This window comes from Eretmochelys imbricata, chromosome 1 (genome assembly GCF_965152235.1).
Source record: "Eretmochelys imbricata isolate rEreImb1 chromosome 1, rEreImb1.hap1, whole genome shotgun sequence".
NCBI classification, from domain to species: domain Eukaryota; kingdom Metazoa; phylum Chordata; order Testudines; family Cheloniidae; genus Eretmochelys; species Eretmochelys imbricata.
The window spans coordinates 134,252,518-134,268,134 of record NC_135572.1 but is presented as its reverse complement, the minus strand read 5'-3'; the positions used below and the strand labels follow the sequence as shown (position 1 = coordinate 134,268,134).

General features: G+C 40.5%; 1 protein-coding gene across 2 annotated transcripts in view; it reads left to right on the top strand.

The window, feature by feature from the left end:
- Nucleotides 1–10,337, top strand: part of MID1 (midline 1) — a 116,811-nt gene extending 106,474 nt beyond the window's left edge. For both annotated transcript variants that reach the window (XM_077807167.1, XM_077807166.1), the window contains exons 7-9: nt 5,470–5,631; nt 8,437–8,644; nt 9,989–10,337. In XM_077807167.1, the coding sequence (XP_077663293.1) occupies nt 5,470–5,631; nt 8,437–8,644; nt 9,989–10,337 (719 nt within the window). The remainder of the gene's footprint in view (nt 1–5,469; nt 5,632–8,436; nt 8,645–9,988) is intronic.
- Nucleotides 10,338–15,617: the final 5,280 nt, after the last annotated feature.

Here is a 15,617-nt window from a genome sequence, read left to right as displayed (position 1 = left end):
CCATTTCAGGATGTAATTTAAATTCCCTAAATTCTTCTAGGATACATACATTGTTTTGCCACCTGCAGGAGCCGTAATTCTTAATGTTTAAAGCCCTAGATTTCTGAAACAAGAACCCTAAATCTACAAACAATATGTGCACATGCTGTGATTAGGAGCAGTCATGTCTCTCAGCTGCTTCTTCTACACCTGTGCATAAAGCTTAATGGTGCTGCTGTGGCATTTAAACTATTGGCCATGGTAGGGAGTCAAGGATGCACACGGTCCTAGCAGCAAATCCTAGAGGCCTGTGAAGTGTTCACACAAGCAGGTTGCTGAGTTGGCTGATCATTCCTAATCCTCTTTTTCCCCTTTTCCCAGCTAACTGGGGTCAGGGTGCTGGATCAGTCTTTTCCAGGCTTGCCTGTCCAACGCTTGTTCCATATTCACTCCATTCTCCTCTGTTCCTAATTTTCGCCATTTCTTAAAAGAAGTGGCTATTCTATTATGTCTGCCCCTGGAATAGAGTGGGAGACTAAACAAAATGTTCTCTCATAAGTAATAGTTTTATATGACTCTTGTTGGTTGTCTGTACTTGTTTTAGATCATATTATAATTGCAGTTGGAGGACATCATCATAACTTTACTTTTTCAGCTTTTGGGGCCAAAGAGTTGTTTGGTCATGTGACAGCCCTCCAAGGATAATCATCAAGGCCCCCATTCAGGAAAGCATCCCTATTCAAATGAAATTTAAACACATGTTTATATGGATAGAGTTAACGATGTGTTTAAGTTTCCTCCTGAATGGGGCATTGATGATTGTCCTTGGGGGCCTGCCACATGACTAAACAAAGTTTTGACCCAAAAATATTCTATTTAAAAACATTCTGTTTTATATCAATAGACACAGGCTGCAGAAGTTTTCTCAATGACCCTCTAGTAGCAAGATATCCTGATGCCTTAGAGTGGTATAGTTATGCCAAGATCCTGGGGTCTAAATTAATGTTCGGATTGTTAAATAATTTAATAACTAATATGTACATATAGTTAATTTTATAGCTAATATGTAACATATGTACATATGTAACATATGTAAATCTAGATGGTGAAACCCATAACAAATGTATCTGCATTTTTTTACAATTCCTCACATGCCTGTTTGAATGCAAGTTTAGACTGACTTCATTGAGATCATTTTAACTTCATCATCCTCTGATGGATTGCATCCAGTTTTTAATGTTGTCAGATGGTTCCAAGGCAAGCTACAAAAATGTACTTTAATTAGAGAGTTCTAGGGATTGATACAGATCTCAGATTTCCAGGTCATTTAATAAATGGCAATTACTGTATCAACAAAACTAACACAGTACTGAGGAGCATAACTCTCACTACCACTGCCTACCTAACATGGGCCTGGAAGGATGGGGCATACCCAGCACTAAGGGTTGGATCTTGCTGCGATGAGCACCTCCCGTGATGAGCTGAGTCAGTGGGAGCCGAAGGCTCTCAGCACTATCCAGGAGGTATGCAGTGCTTTGCAGGATCAGACTCTAGAAGCAATTGAAAAAGAAGTGAATGGATCTGGTGGCCATTCATAGAATCAATCATAAAATCATAGAATATCAGGGTTGGAAGGGACCTCAGGAGATCATCTAGTCCAACCCCCTGCTCAAAGCAGGACCGATCCCCAATTAAATCATCCCAGCCAGCGTGTTCATGGCCTTATTCTGTGAGGCTCTGAGTCCATCCTGTGAGCTGAGTTCCTTCCATCCCCAGTCACTTAACAGCAACAGACCATGTTCATCATTGTGGTGGGGGTGTTCAGCACCAGGCAGGATCCCTCCCTAAATCAGTTTTTAAAAAGCAGCTCTGTATAGCACGGTGTAACCGCAACTGAAATAGGGCCCGAGCCTGCCCAGTGTCGAACCCTGTATTTTTCCAGTGCTTGATGTGGAGTCTCTGATTGCAGAATGTTCTGAAACCACAACTGGAAGGGATTCTTTTTTTTTTTTTTTAAACTGCATGTTGGGCAGATTTGTTCTTATAGAACGGAGCTAAAATAATGAATGTGCTGGTGGTGACTGAGGCCCCAATTCAGGAAAGCACTTAATTACAAGCTGAAATCCATCCTTGAGTCCCATTAACTTTAATGGGTCAGAACGGCTGAATAGTATTGCTTTCCTGAATCAAGGCGTGAGCTTGCGAGGTTGCACATGACTGTTGTTGTTGTGGACACTGGGTAGATTCTAGGCATACCACCATAGGAAGGAGCCTAACCCTTCAGTCGTTGAAGTTGGCAGCAAACTTTCTTAGATATTAATGAGAGCAGGAATAGGACCTCATTTAGATGATATTCCATTGGTTCCAGTGGGACGTCAATCAAGCATTATCATCGCAAAAGCTGGAGGGAAGGACCACTATTAAAGCGCTGAAATCCTTCAGAAATATTTTATTAAAACGGTATCTATCCACAGCATCGCATTATCCTTCCTAATGAGAATCAAAACCCTTTTGGTGCATTATTAAATTCTCTCTCGAAGCCCTTGTTATTCAACACTGTTATTGCAATAGTGCCTAGAGGCCTGTCGGGTCGGGGTCCAGTTGTTTAATTCAGAATAACAGAGTAACAACTATCAACAGCAGTTGCTGCATAACTTGTGCTAATTTTCTATAGTATCAGTATATTTGGTAGTCAAAGGCCAGGAGGATGGTCTGAGCAGTGTAATGCAATTGGTAGCGTACTTCCCTGCCCTATGCTGGGATCGTGCCCAGGGCTGCTTTTACTTCCCTTCTCTCATGAGCAAAAAACTCACTCATAGAATAAAAACCAAAATTCAGTAGATCCGTTTCAGAGACAGAACAGGGAATGGAGAGACACTGCTGTAGGCACCATACTATCGGTGCTAGATAGCACTGGAGCCTCTGCAAGGAAAGCACTGGGTTCTTTTCTCAGGGGACGGGTGGATGATGGATTTGTCTGATCTAATTTTCCAGCATCTTTGTGAAAAAACTGAGTGCTGCAAACTGTTCCTTACAGTTTAAAACTCGTGTAGCGGATGTTTGGGAGACGTAAATAGGGTCAGGGAGCTCACTGGCTTACGAACAAAGAAGATACCAGAATTCATTTTTGCTGTAAAACAACAAACAAAAAAATGTTTCAAGTTGGGTAAACACAGTTGTTGTTCATCTTGACAGTATTTAGTATCAAAATACCAGTACGCTTGATGTGTTAGAATAGGCCACAGAAAATTGGAAATCTGCAGACTTTCCAGGTCTGCTTTCTACAAGATAAAATACAAAAAAGTCAGTTTAGTGGCACTGCAGCTTGGTAAGAAGAAGAATGGTGTGAAAGCTATGGACCTAGTCTGGGAGTTAGGAGACCTGGGTTCAATTGCTGACTCAGTCCAGGTGTTTTACCTTGGGTAAGTCACTTAGTGTACGTCTACACTGTAGTAAAAGACTCAGGCCATGGCCACTGATTGGGCTTGTGGAGCTCAAGCTGTGTGGCTATAAAATTGCAGTGTAGACGTCTACTGAGACTCGGTGCTGTGGGATTTTTATTGCAGTGTAGGCGTATACTCAGGTCTGGATTTTTATAGGTATTTATGTGTTGTGGCGCTCAGCTTTGCAGCCCCTAACTCTTTTAAGAGGTTAACTCTCATTTTCAAAACGGATGTAGACATTTAGGAGCTGAAATCCTGCCTAAATCCCTTTATGAAATTGAAATTTAGGCTCCTAAATCAGTTAGGCGTTGCAATGCTGAGTGCCGCAGTGCTTAAATATCTATAAAAATATGGGCCTTTATCTCTCTCTGCCTCAATTCCCCATTTGGAAAATAAAGGTAATACCTCCCTTCGTTGTTGTGAGGATAAAATCCATTAATAATTGTGAGGCACTCTGATATTGCGGTGATGAAGGCTAGATAAGTACCAAGATAGAAAGAATGAACTAGTGAAAGACCATAGAGACAAAGCAACACAGTTAAGAAATTAAAAGATGAGTCCTAAACTCGATCCTGAATGGGCTTGCAAACTAAAAAACAAAACAGCCTGAGTTAGGAAGAGAGTTTCCAACGTAACTCTGAATTTATTCAAGTCTCTGTACCCTATCAGCATAGTTCTTTTTTATATGATCTCCTTGTGTGTGTTTTTTCTTTCTTCACTTTTTTTTCTCAAAAGGTTTTGTGCTGGCACCAGTGTATCTTCATGTATAAAAGAGTATATTGTCAACTGTTAAAAGTCACTATCCATCCTTGTTCCCTGCTCCCCTGGTAAAAGGCAGGATAAAAGGTCAAAACTGCCCTGAAAATATTCTGGCTTTTAGAATGTGTTCCAGCCCCAATGAAGTTAAAGCCTGAAAAAAACTTCAATCTTCTCATCCAGTGCAAGATTGTTCCTTTTTGTTATATTTTCCAGTATTAAATTATTATTCTAATTATTATTTATATAATGTAATTACATGCATATATAATTATTAACATCATTGTTATTTCTATAAATGTTTATAATGCAAGAGTACCTAGAGGCTAATTAGACTGGGGCCTATTATACCAAGCACTGTTTTAAACACATAGTACTAGTAAATGATTTGTCTCAATGAGGCTTCCATCAAATCTTGTAGGAAACACTTCCACAGCTTAATAGATCTCACTGTGGGACGTTTTCCCCTTTTGGTTTAGCCTACGTTTTTCTTTCCTTCGTAGCTTCCTTCTATGTTATACCCTCATTTGGATGCATCTCACACACAATAAAAGTTTATAACTGTATACAATGGAAAGCCGTACTAACCTTTCCCAACTAACTACTGGGAAAGAAATCAGAAAAGTAGTAAAATAAATTATAAAGCATGCAATTACATCCATCTGGCAGAGGGTAGACTGAAAAGATGACACTTGCACAATACCCTGAAGTCTAACAAACTTAGGCTCTGATAGACCGCCAAGAGACGTAAGATCTGCAGTTGAGATCTCTCCACCAACAACTTGCTTCAGGTCCTCAAAAATGAACATTAAGGGACTGTCAGCAAAAATGCCTTAACAAACCTCATGGCAATGAGTCACATTAGTCTTTTAAGTCCTAAAGCATACAACTCAATTCATTAAGTCAAAAAACAGACTGATGGCATTTCCACATCCTCTAGTCCTTAAGCAATAAACCATTCCTTGTCTAGGGACAATTGAAAGTTCCCAGAGTATCCACACATCAGTGAATCGTTTCTTAAAGGTCCATTTTTCATGGTTGGTTTCATATACTAAGATTTTAAAAGGTACGCTGGTTGGGTGCAGGTGAAATGCGTCAGTGGAAATTAGCGAACCGGTTGGTTCAACACTTAAGTAAAGCACTTAAGTAAAGAAAGAGGCAAGTGTCTTGTGGATTGTTTAATAATTCCTTTTCAGGTTAATGTAAATATTCATGAGTGTTCAAAGTATGTCTCCATCAGTTACAAAGTATTTAGTATGTTATGACTAATGTGTTTGGTTTGAAATTACAGGTTTATGTAACTCAGCCGACAGTTGGATGATTGTTCCAAATATCAAACAAAACCACTACACAGTGCATGGGTTACAGAGTGGCACTAAGTACATCTTCATTGTCAAGGCCATTAATCAGGCGGGCAGCCGAAACAGTGAGCCAGGCAAGCTGAAGACAAACAGTGAGTAACATGGAATCCAGCAAACACACAGGCACTCCCACACTCCCTCTCCTCCCCACTGTCCTTCATAGGTTTGATACTTGAAAGGCGCAGGAGTATAAAGCAAGTTGCCTTGTTTAAAGTGCTTTGCACTTAAGCTGTTTATTTTTCACCCCATTCAAGACTGCCAGAGTCTTCAACGTGACAACACAGGGATCTCTTTTATTCCGGAGGTCCACTGAAGTGTCCACATCATTGAAAATACCACTAGCAATAGCAACATCAAGAAGAAATTATTGAAAAGGTTTCTTTGGGTTTTTTTTTTTTTATTACTTCTCATATTGTCTTGCCCTTTTCTTCTACCGTTATAGGACATTTTATTTCTTTATAAATTTAATAGGATGGTCATTATATTGTTAAAATGAGCTAAATTGGGTCCTCTTGGATCCCTGTTTTATGATATTGGGAGCCTCCCTGAATTTATTATAAAAACTATGTGGAGGTGATGGAGTCAGAGATCTCACTTTTAAGAAAGTAATTGAACAAAATTATTAGTGGATATAGCATAGCACTTTAAAGCAGTGGTTCTAAGCTTTTTTCCATCTGTAGTTTCTTGTCATGCCCTAGCCAATCCCATGATCCTTTTAGACTACAGATGGGTTTGGGTGTTGGGTAGAGAATGTTGGGGCTGGAGGGGCAGTTGCTGGGGGATAATGAAAGTGTTGGGAGATTACTCTGGGGGAGCTTGTGCGTTTCTTCTTCCTCCCCTGTCTAGCTGGCCAGCACTCTATCCCTAAGTTACCGACATATATAAACAACATCTGCTACTAAAAAGAATGTATGTAGCAGTAAATACAGTTTTAAGTAAAGCAGGCATTTCCCTTCCTCTGAAGGACCCATATGGGAAATGGCAAACTTTCTTCTCTTTTCACTTCGAGACACAATGTGACAGACAAGCAGTGTTTATCGTCAGGTACCTGTGACATGATCTGGCCTGATGCAAACCAGTACAGAGAAAGAAATGTTTCAGATGATACTTCACTAATACAAAGACTAGAAAACAGGTAGAGAGACATGTAGAAGGTATTTTGCTGATACCGAGTGGTAGAAGCTAGCAGATACTGTTAGCATCGGTGGGGAAAAAACATGTGTCATAGCTTACGTTCTAAAAGGTAAATCTTACCCTTGATATATGCATAATTCTACGTATGTTATGAAAGAAAAGATACCCCTACATCTAAAACCATTCCTTCATCTTTGGTATCAAAGTAATAGTGATTGAGACAGTGTTGGCCCAACCTTTTCCTTTAAATGCGTAGCCTTTCTGATTTCCTAGAGATCTGAAATAAAGCATACTGAATATCACTTTTCAGACCTATTTCATTCATCTTTTTATGCCAACTTCAATTATTTCAATTCCGCTGCATAGGAATTACTTAGCTCTTCTTTCACAAACACTAAGGAATTCACATCTTGATTTAAAGTGCACATTTATCAATAGCATAAGGTCACAGAGCCACTGAGAATGCTCATTTCCACTCCCCACTCGTGTAATCAGATCTTCCACTTATAAGAAGATTTGCCTTTATATGAAAGAGGATAAAGGAGAAAAAATGACTCTGTTGGCCACTGGTGATATATTTTTTCCAATTGTCCTTCAAAAATTCTCTGGCAGAAGTAAAAAGATTTTTCTGCTTTTTAACCCAGGTAAGCTTGTCAGAGTCAGAGCAGGCATTATGTATCTACAGAGTTCGGTTTACCAAACTGCTTCCTGTTACTGTCTACACACCCTGTGCTATGGCAGAAGATACCTGCCAACAGCAACAACAGTAATGTTTTTACACCATATTGTTTGGACCAAGTTATAGTTCATTTCCTTCATTTTAATTCACAATATCCGCGATTGTCAGCATCCCAGTGTAAATAAAACCAAGAGAGAGTAAATGAACAGACCAGGATAGCACTTCTTCTGATTTTCAAACTTCATTTTATGGGATTATGAAGTAATACATTTTCTGCAATAGTGATAAAGCTATTATTGTAATTTTTCATTCTTGGCAAACTAATAAGAATGTGAGGTACTCTAAAATCTAGTGTATAACAAAAAAAGCCATAATGAGAGATTGCGTGTTTATTGCAATTCAATTGTAATTTCACTTACATGAAAGATTTAGAGCAGTGGTTCTCAAAGCTGGTCCTCCGCTTGTTCAGGGAAAGCCCCTGCCAGGCCAGACCAGTTTGTTTACCTGCCGTGTCCGCAGGTTCGACCGATCACGGCTCCCACTGGCCGCAGTACGCCGCTCCACGCCAATGGGGGCTGCAGGAAGGGCGGCCAGCACATCCCTTGCCCTGCGCTGCTTCCCGCAGCCTCCATTGGCCTGGAGCGGTGAACTATGGCCAGTGGGAGCCGCAATCGGCAGAACCTGCGGACGCGGCAGGTAAACAAACCGGTCTGGGCCGGCAGGGGCTTTCCCTGAACAAGCGATGGACCGGCTTTGAGAACCACTGATTTAGAGTATTCAAGTTAGCTCAGACAATGAGCGTGACTTTAACACGGGGCTCTTCTTAGATATAGCTAGTACTTCAATCTATCTGAACACTAATCTACAAAGATCATCCTTTTGTTGAGTTAGAAGGCAATTTGAACTGGTATATTTAAGTCTGGGCCTGTTTCAGTCCAGGGTAATGTTCCAGAGAAGAAAATATGTCGTATTATATAGTCTTATCTGTTTAACATCCAGATTTTATTATTCAAATATATGACCTTACGTGTGTTTATTAAAATTAAACAAACTTTTCCTTTGTCATCCTTCTGTGTGTGCCCAGGCCAGCCATTTAAACTGGACCCCAAGTCTGCCCACAGAAAGTTGAAGGTGTCCCATGATAACCTGACAGTGGAGCGTGATGAAACCTCTTCCAAAAAGAGCCACACACCCGAGCGATTCACCAGCCAAGGGAGCTATGGAATAGCTGGAAATGTGTTTATCGACAGTGGACGGCATTACTGGGAAGTGGTTATAAGTGGGAGTACATGGTATGTGTCACATTTTTAATTACTGTAGTACCAGAAAAAGTTGCATTTGTTTCCATGCTAGTACATGTCAGTGCTTCCTAAACAAAATTGAAACATCATTCTTCAGTAAGAATAACAGATTGAATATGAAAACAGCTTGATGGTCCAGTGGTAACTGCTACACAGGGGAGTCAGATTTGGTTCCAATATCCCTAGAGAATGGGAATGCTGTGGATACATGTCCCACAGTGGGATGTACGGTGTAGGGGATGAAGAGGAGCATCCCTTCATTGGCTGTCATGTGGAACAGGGTTTGCGGCTTCTGGGGGTAGCTGTATCCACCGTGTTTGGTCAGAAAGAGAGACACCATGACATGGAATTCAAGGGTTGTGATAGTGCTAGAAATAAATGGAAAACTGGTGGGGCCTGAGTGCCCACCTCCCGTACAAAGAAAAGTGCACATTTGCTAATGCCACCACATAACAGGCAGAAAAATGCTTAATAGTGTATTTAGCATAAAGCAAGAAAACACAGCTGATATAGAAAAAACCTACAATAACACACATGAGGTTAGCCCCTGCTTCCACCTGAGGAATGTAAGCCATAAAAGCTTCTTCCCTACAGGGCGAATCAGGCCTTCATGCAGGGTGCCCAATGAAGAGACTTCCCATGGAGGTCATTGTCCGAGTCTGTTTCATCAGGACATCCCACCAATCCTACCATTTGTTTGGCAAAGGAATATTGTCTCCTACAGTTGCCTCATATGGCGCAATGCTCAATCCAATAAACTTGACGCTTGAATCTACATACCTCACAGAGGCCTGGCAGAAGAGGTTCTATGAAGGCAGAAATGGGCATTCCATGTACACTTTGATGCTTTTTTCTCCTCTTTCTGCTGCACCATGTATTGAATCAGCAATAAGAGATCACATTAATAGCAAATGCAACAATAGAAAGTTATTTGGTTTATTTAATTAATGGGCCCTATATTCTTCTGTTCAGGAATGGAAATTTCCAGACGAAGGATTAGAACTCTGAGCTGTTTAGCGTGCAGCAATTTTCCTTGTCAATAAAAAAGGCCTTTATCATTAGCTAAGTGTTCCAAAAATTGCCATAGCATCCAAACTGTAAATAGCAATGTGGACGACAAGATTTGCATGACCTGCCAGTCACAACATTGGGAGCAGGGAGGAATATTAATTAAACGTGGTCTTATGGTTATCCTTCACTTAATGAGAACGTAACATGCATAAACAAAAGAGGACAATGCATTCCTTAGAGTCTTTCAGGGTAAAGTTTAGCCGTTATTGATAGAAAACAGCATGGCACAAACCATTGGTTTTCTAGACTGTTTTTGTTTTACAGGTATGCAATTGGTATTTCTTACAAGACCGCGCCAAAACATGAGTGGATCGGAAAGAATTCTGCCTCTTGGGTGCTTTGCCGTTGTAATAATGCCTGGGTGGTGAGACATAACAGCAAAGAAATTCCTATCGAGCCTGCTCCTCACCTCCGTCGTGTTGGGATTTTGCTGGACTACGACAACGGTTCCCTCGCCTTTTATGATGCTTTGAACTCTCTACACCTTTACACTTTTGACATAACCTTTGCACAGCCTGTGTGCCCCACATTCACTGTGTGGAATAAATGTTTGACAATTATAACAGGCCTGCCTATCCCAGATCACTTAGACTGCACTGAGCAGCTTCCGTGACTGCTAAAAGCAAAGGGATATAATGTCAGTTTTCCAGTGGACTGCAAAAATACTGCCCACAGGAGCTATTTGAATATGTGGCGTACAAAACATCCCTGATGATTCCAGCCAGAACTGAAAGTGGGTATCTCTCTTTGCTGTGTATTTTGTATTAAAGGGCAAGAAATGGCTTTAATAATTTCTCAGAACTATTTTGTATTTAGTCTCTTACAGGAAGATTTATAAATTATTTATATAAAGAACTCCCCAATTTGGCTATTTGGATTACAATTCATTGCTTTTGCACATTAAGGGCCCCATTCACTAAAGTTTCACAAGCCTTTTCTACAGTTTTATTTTACAAGTGACAACTAGCAGGAATTTTGTTTCCTGGAAACTGTGCAGCGGACACATTGATATACTGTTGATCTTACATTAAACTCCAATCTTATTGTGTGCAACATCTCTCTACTTCCGTTTTGCACACCAGAACGTGCATACCAAAAAAATGAAATAAAATAAACAAGGGAGGAAATGGAGTTATCCAGTACAACAAAAGAAGAAGGGTTTCTTTACTTCTGTTCACTAATAGGTCTGCATGTAAAACTTATTCATGAAGAAACATATGGAATCCCTTCTAGAAATGTCAGTGGATAAATCATCCAGTGATTCCCATCTATCGGTGCTTCACTTTTGTCTCTGGGAAGTTCAGTAAGATCACTGAGGATTTGTAAGACTGATATCATCTCAGAAAATCAGCAACATTGGAGCAGCGCAACCAATCCAAGGTCTGACTATATCCTGATTTGATGAGATGATGTGTCATTTAAGGTTCCATTATAATTGGAGATGGCTTAGTTCTGACGGTCGAGGTGTGGGTGTATATCACTGATTTTACAGGTACACCACAACAATCCAAGCCCATACATCTGAAATGAGAGATGGACTACTTACAACTGATTTTAAACTAAATGCAAGAGTTTCAGTGCATCGCACTGTAGTGTATCAATAAAGAAGAGCAAAGATATCTGGTATATGGATGTTGCATTGAGAAGCACTGTACTGACGTTCATCATAAAATCAGCCAATGAAACAAAAAATGCGTATTGTTGCATTGGGTTGTTGGAAGGGATAGAATTCTCTTTGTGAATGAGGAGTAAATGACAGCTTTGCAGCAGGAATGTTTGTCTATCTGAGTTTCACCTGCACATATGGGATCTAAGTTAGCCCTGGTGTTAGTGGCTGCAACTCCACTGAGATAAGTGGAAGCTGTACGCACTGTATATCCCAAAGCTGAATTTTGCCCATTAATTTTTTAAAACATGAATAGGGCCCTTTGTGAGTATTACAATATTTCTATAAATATAAAATTATCATTTGGGAGATTCCTGAGAAACATTTGAAATGTGGAAGATGGTATGATGCCTTTTAAAGATTTCCTAGAGAGACAGTGAATGGGGTTTTGTTGATAATATGCAAAGGATGAAAACATGCCTTCATAGAATAAGGATAAATGGAATACAAGCATAATGAAAGGGTTGGCTCAGTCATTTTAAACCTTGCTTTGGGTGTCCTTTGAAAACGACACTTTAATGCACTTTGTTCACCACTGGGCCCAAAATGAAAGGGTCTCAAGCTTGGCTTCAGATTTTTTAAATATTGACTCTCCAGGTACAAAGATGTACTACAGTTTGCCTTATGACAGTAATATGAAAAAAGCTTATGAGGAGGCTAATGAATACATGACTACAGGTTTTGTTTAAACAGAGATTAATTACTGCTCATGTTCCTTTGATTCTCTATACATACCCTGTTTACTGTGGAATGAATGGGGAAAAGTATCTCTCTGACAGCATGTTGGTTTCAGCCATTTTATCGCTTCCTGCCATGGCAGTGTTCCATTGTTTACAGAGAGTAGCCACTGACCTTTTCTGAGTTGACATATGTAAGGGAAAATATGTACATACTCGATGACAGTGTTTACTCTAATGTCTATGATGATATAGAAAAGGGCCCCCCAAGAACTTTAAAAAATTTCTGAAACAGTGTTTTTTGTAACCAAATGCGCTATTACCAGTGTGACTTGATGGACATTGTTCAGCTGATCTGGCCTTGATTGTTTGAAAGGCAGTTGAGAAAGCATGAAAGTTATTATACACGGCACACTGGGTGCAATTTGTCAAAAAAACAAGGGTAAAAAGGTGCTGGGAGGGAAGAGAGTGACAACATGGAATGGATGTCAACTTTCTGCCTAGAAGAACAGAGTATGTCACTGCAATGTACAAGGCACCATACTTTTTCATAGAAACGTTATTAAATATATCTGGAAGCTAGTTTCAGAAAGGGGCAAACTGACGACAGTTCAATATTCGATCATACAAGGTTTGCAGAGATCAAACTGGATTGAAAAAGTATCATGAATATTTGGAGGCTTTTCTCCCCCCTTTTTTCATTTTAAACACCACACATGCGTTTACAGGTTGACAATGGTTTTGGCTGAGAGGGAAAAAAATGGTCTGGTATCTAAAATAGTAAACCTTACTATGGGATTTATATTTCAACAGTGAATACTTCATTTTAAGCCAAACCACGTTCCTCGAATGGACTATTAATTCTATCAGTGCTCTTTGTGGATGTATGTGTGTATATTATATATGTAAAATTACACACACACACACACACACAGAGAGTTGTGTGTATATTATATGTATGTGTATGTAATTATACATATGTAAGTACAGATTAATTGGCAATAAATTAAGTGTCCTACCATCCCTTTTAGCTTATTATTTGAAGCATTATGTAGTCTGTATGGACTATGATTGGGGAAACAGTTTGCTGTGCTTGGTGTTTGTATGGACATTTTCAAAAATAAAAATCTGTTTATTTTACAGTACTTGATTCTATGCCTGATTATACAATAAAAACATCCATTTCAAAACTTGGCTTTTGTGGTTCTGTGGCATTTTGCATGGTCCATAAGAATAAAACGAAATATGGGGGGACCAGCAATCTTAAACCAGTAACTAAAACATGCTGCTTTTACAGTATATGGCAGAGCTGGATCAGGTTTTCCTCTGGTATTCTGAAACTGCTGAGACTGTCTGACTGCCAGTGAAGCCCGCATGTGCACAATGATCATTTTAAGGCTGTAAATCCAAGTTGGGATTCAGTGGCGCAAACTGTGGAACCCTGATAGGAAACTAAGTGCAAGAACAGAATGGCTGAATGGCTAGGGGTGTTGCTCAACCTGGCTTACAGAGACCAAAAGGAAAGCTGCTCACTGACATAGCTTTTCCTCTGACTGCTACTTCTCTCAACTGCTCAGGCAAATGAACCTCATTGAGCAGGGGCTCCCCATCCATGGTCGAGAGAGCATTTGTGGGTGGGCTGTCGAGATTTGGCTGATCATGGAGGAAAGGCTTCTTCTCTTTTCCAGCTGCTACATCGCAATAAAAGAAGCTAGAAGTACAATGAATATTTTGCAGACATTACTCTTCTATGTAAGCAATTGCTGTAGTTGCAAGAAAGATGATATAGACTCATCAATGGGAGAGGTGAAGGTGGTCCATGTGACTACCAATGGGAAGGGAGGATGGTGTGTGTGATTGCAAATGGGTGACTGAGCCTGATGCTACATGTAAGAGATGGTGGGTCTATGACACAATCCTCTTCACTTTGACCATCATCCCTCTCACCCACTTTCATGGCCCAATCACAATCTATTTCCCATCCAGGGCCGGCCTTAGGATGGTCGACATTGGCAACTGCCCAGGACACCGTGGTTGCGGGGGGCACCATCAAGAGAGTGTAACAATAACAGCTTGAGAACCTCTGAGCTAGATGAACCGTTCTTATGGGTTGGGTTAAAACCCCTTTGAGGTTGATAGGTGTTAATTGAATGAACATAACTGTAAATGTAAGAGCGACCTAAGACTAAAGGTCTGAATGAATCCACACAGGAGCTTTTGAGTTCAGCATTGTTTTGGGTGTGTAAGAGAATACACAGATACTGAGGTCACAGACAAGAACAGAGAGAGGCAGAAGAAAAAAGGCAAGTAAAGCCAAGCAGGAACCTGAAAGCACAATGTGACCCTGGAACAAAGCGAGAGAGAGAGAGAGCTTTTGGGTCTGTTAGCCAAAAGAGGTTTGGAGGCTGATAAGCTAAGACACTGTTCCTTTTGGTTTGTGGTTCCTTCTGTGTTCAGGACACAGGACTTCATACGTTCCCTGTAAAGGAACGAGATTACATCAGAGAAATACCTGGCTACCACTAATTTCTACTCCCAACTGGAACACCCCCAAGGCCTCAAACTTTGACTAGCTGCTTGGGTCAATACGGGCAACACTATCATCATTCATTCAGGATCGAAAGGTTGACTCCTGCCTGTGATAGGCCCATGGTGCCAGCGTCCATCACCCCTTCTTACATTTTCAAACAAGCACCTTTGTCCTTCCTCCCTGCTGCCTCCAATGCTTCGGAGAAGTTCCCCCTAAACATCTGCAAAATTAATGCATTATTCTCCTTCAGAGCTCTCCTTTACACACTCCTCTGCTGTTAAGCTTACAAAAAAAATGACAACTGGCTGCTAGTGTAGTGACACCACAGTCTGTCATGCTGACCAATACTGTCTCATTGTTTTTCCTTGAAGAAAAGGAGTACTTGTGGCACCTTAGAGACTAACCAATTTATTTGAGCATAAGCTTTCATGAGCTACAGCTCACTTCATCGGATGCATACTGTGGAAACTGCAGAAGACATTATATACACAGAGACCATGAAACAATACCTCCTCCCACCCCACTCTCCTGCTGGTAATAGCTTATCTAAAGTGATCACTCTCCTTACAATGTGTATGATAATCAAGTTGGGCCATTTCCAGCATAAATCCAAGTTTAACCAGAACGTCTGGGGGGGGGGGGTAGGAAAAAACAAGGGGAAATAGGCTACCTTGCATAATGACTTAGCCACTCCCAGTCTCTATTTAAGCCTAAATTAATAGTATCCAATTTGCAAATGAATTCCAATTCAGCAGTTTCTCGCTGGAGTCCGGATTTGAAGTTTTTTTGTTTTAAGATAGCGACCTTCATGTCTGTAATTGCGTGACCAGAGAGATTGAAGTGTTCTCTGACTGGCCGTCACCTTCAGCCCCCAACTAAAACCCCTCCAACACATTATTAAGGATCTACAACCTATCCTGAAGGATGACCCAACACTCTCACAAATCTTGGAAGAAAGGCCAGTCCTTGCCTACAGACAGCCCCCCAACCTGAAGCAAATACTCACTAGCAACCACATAC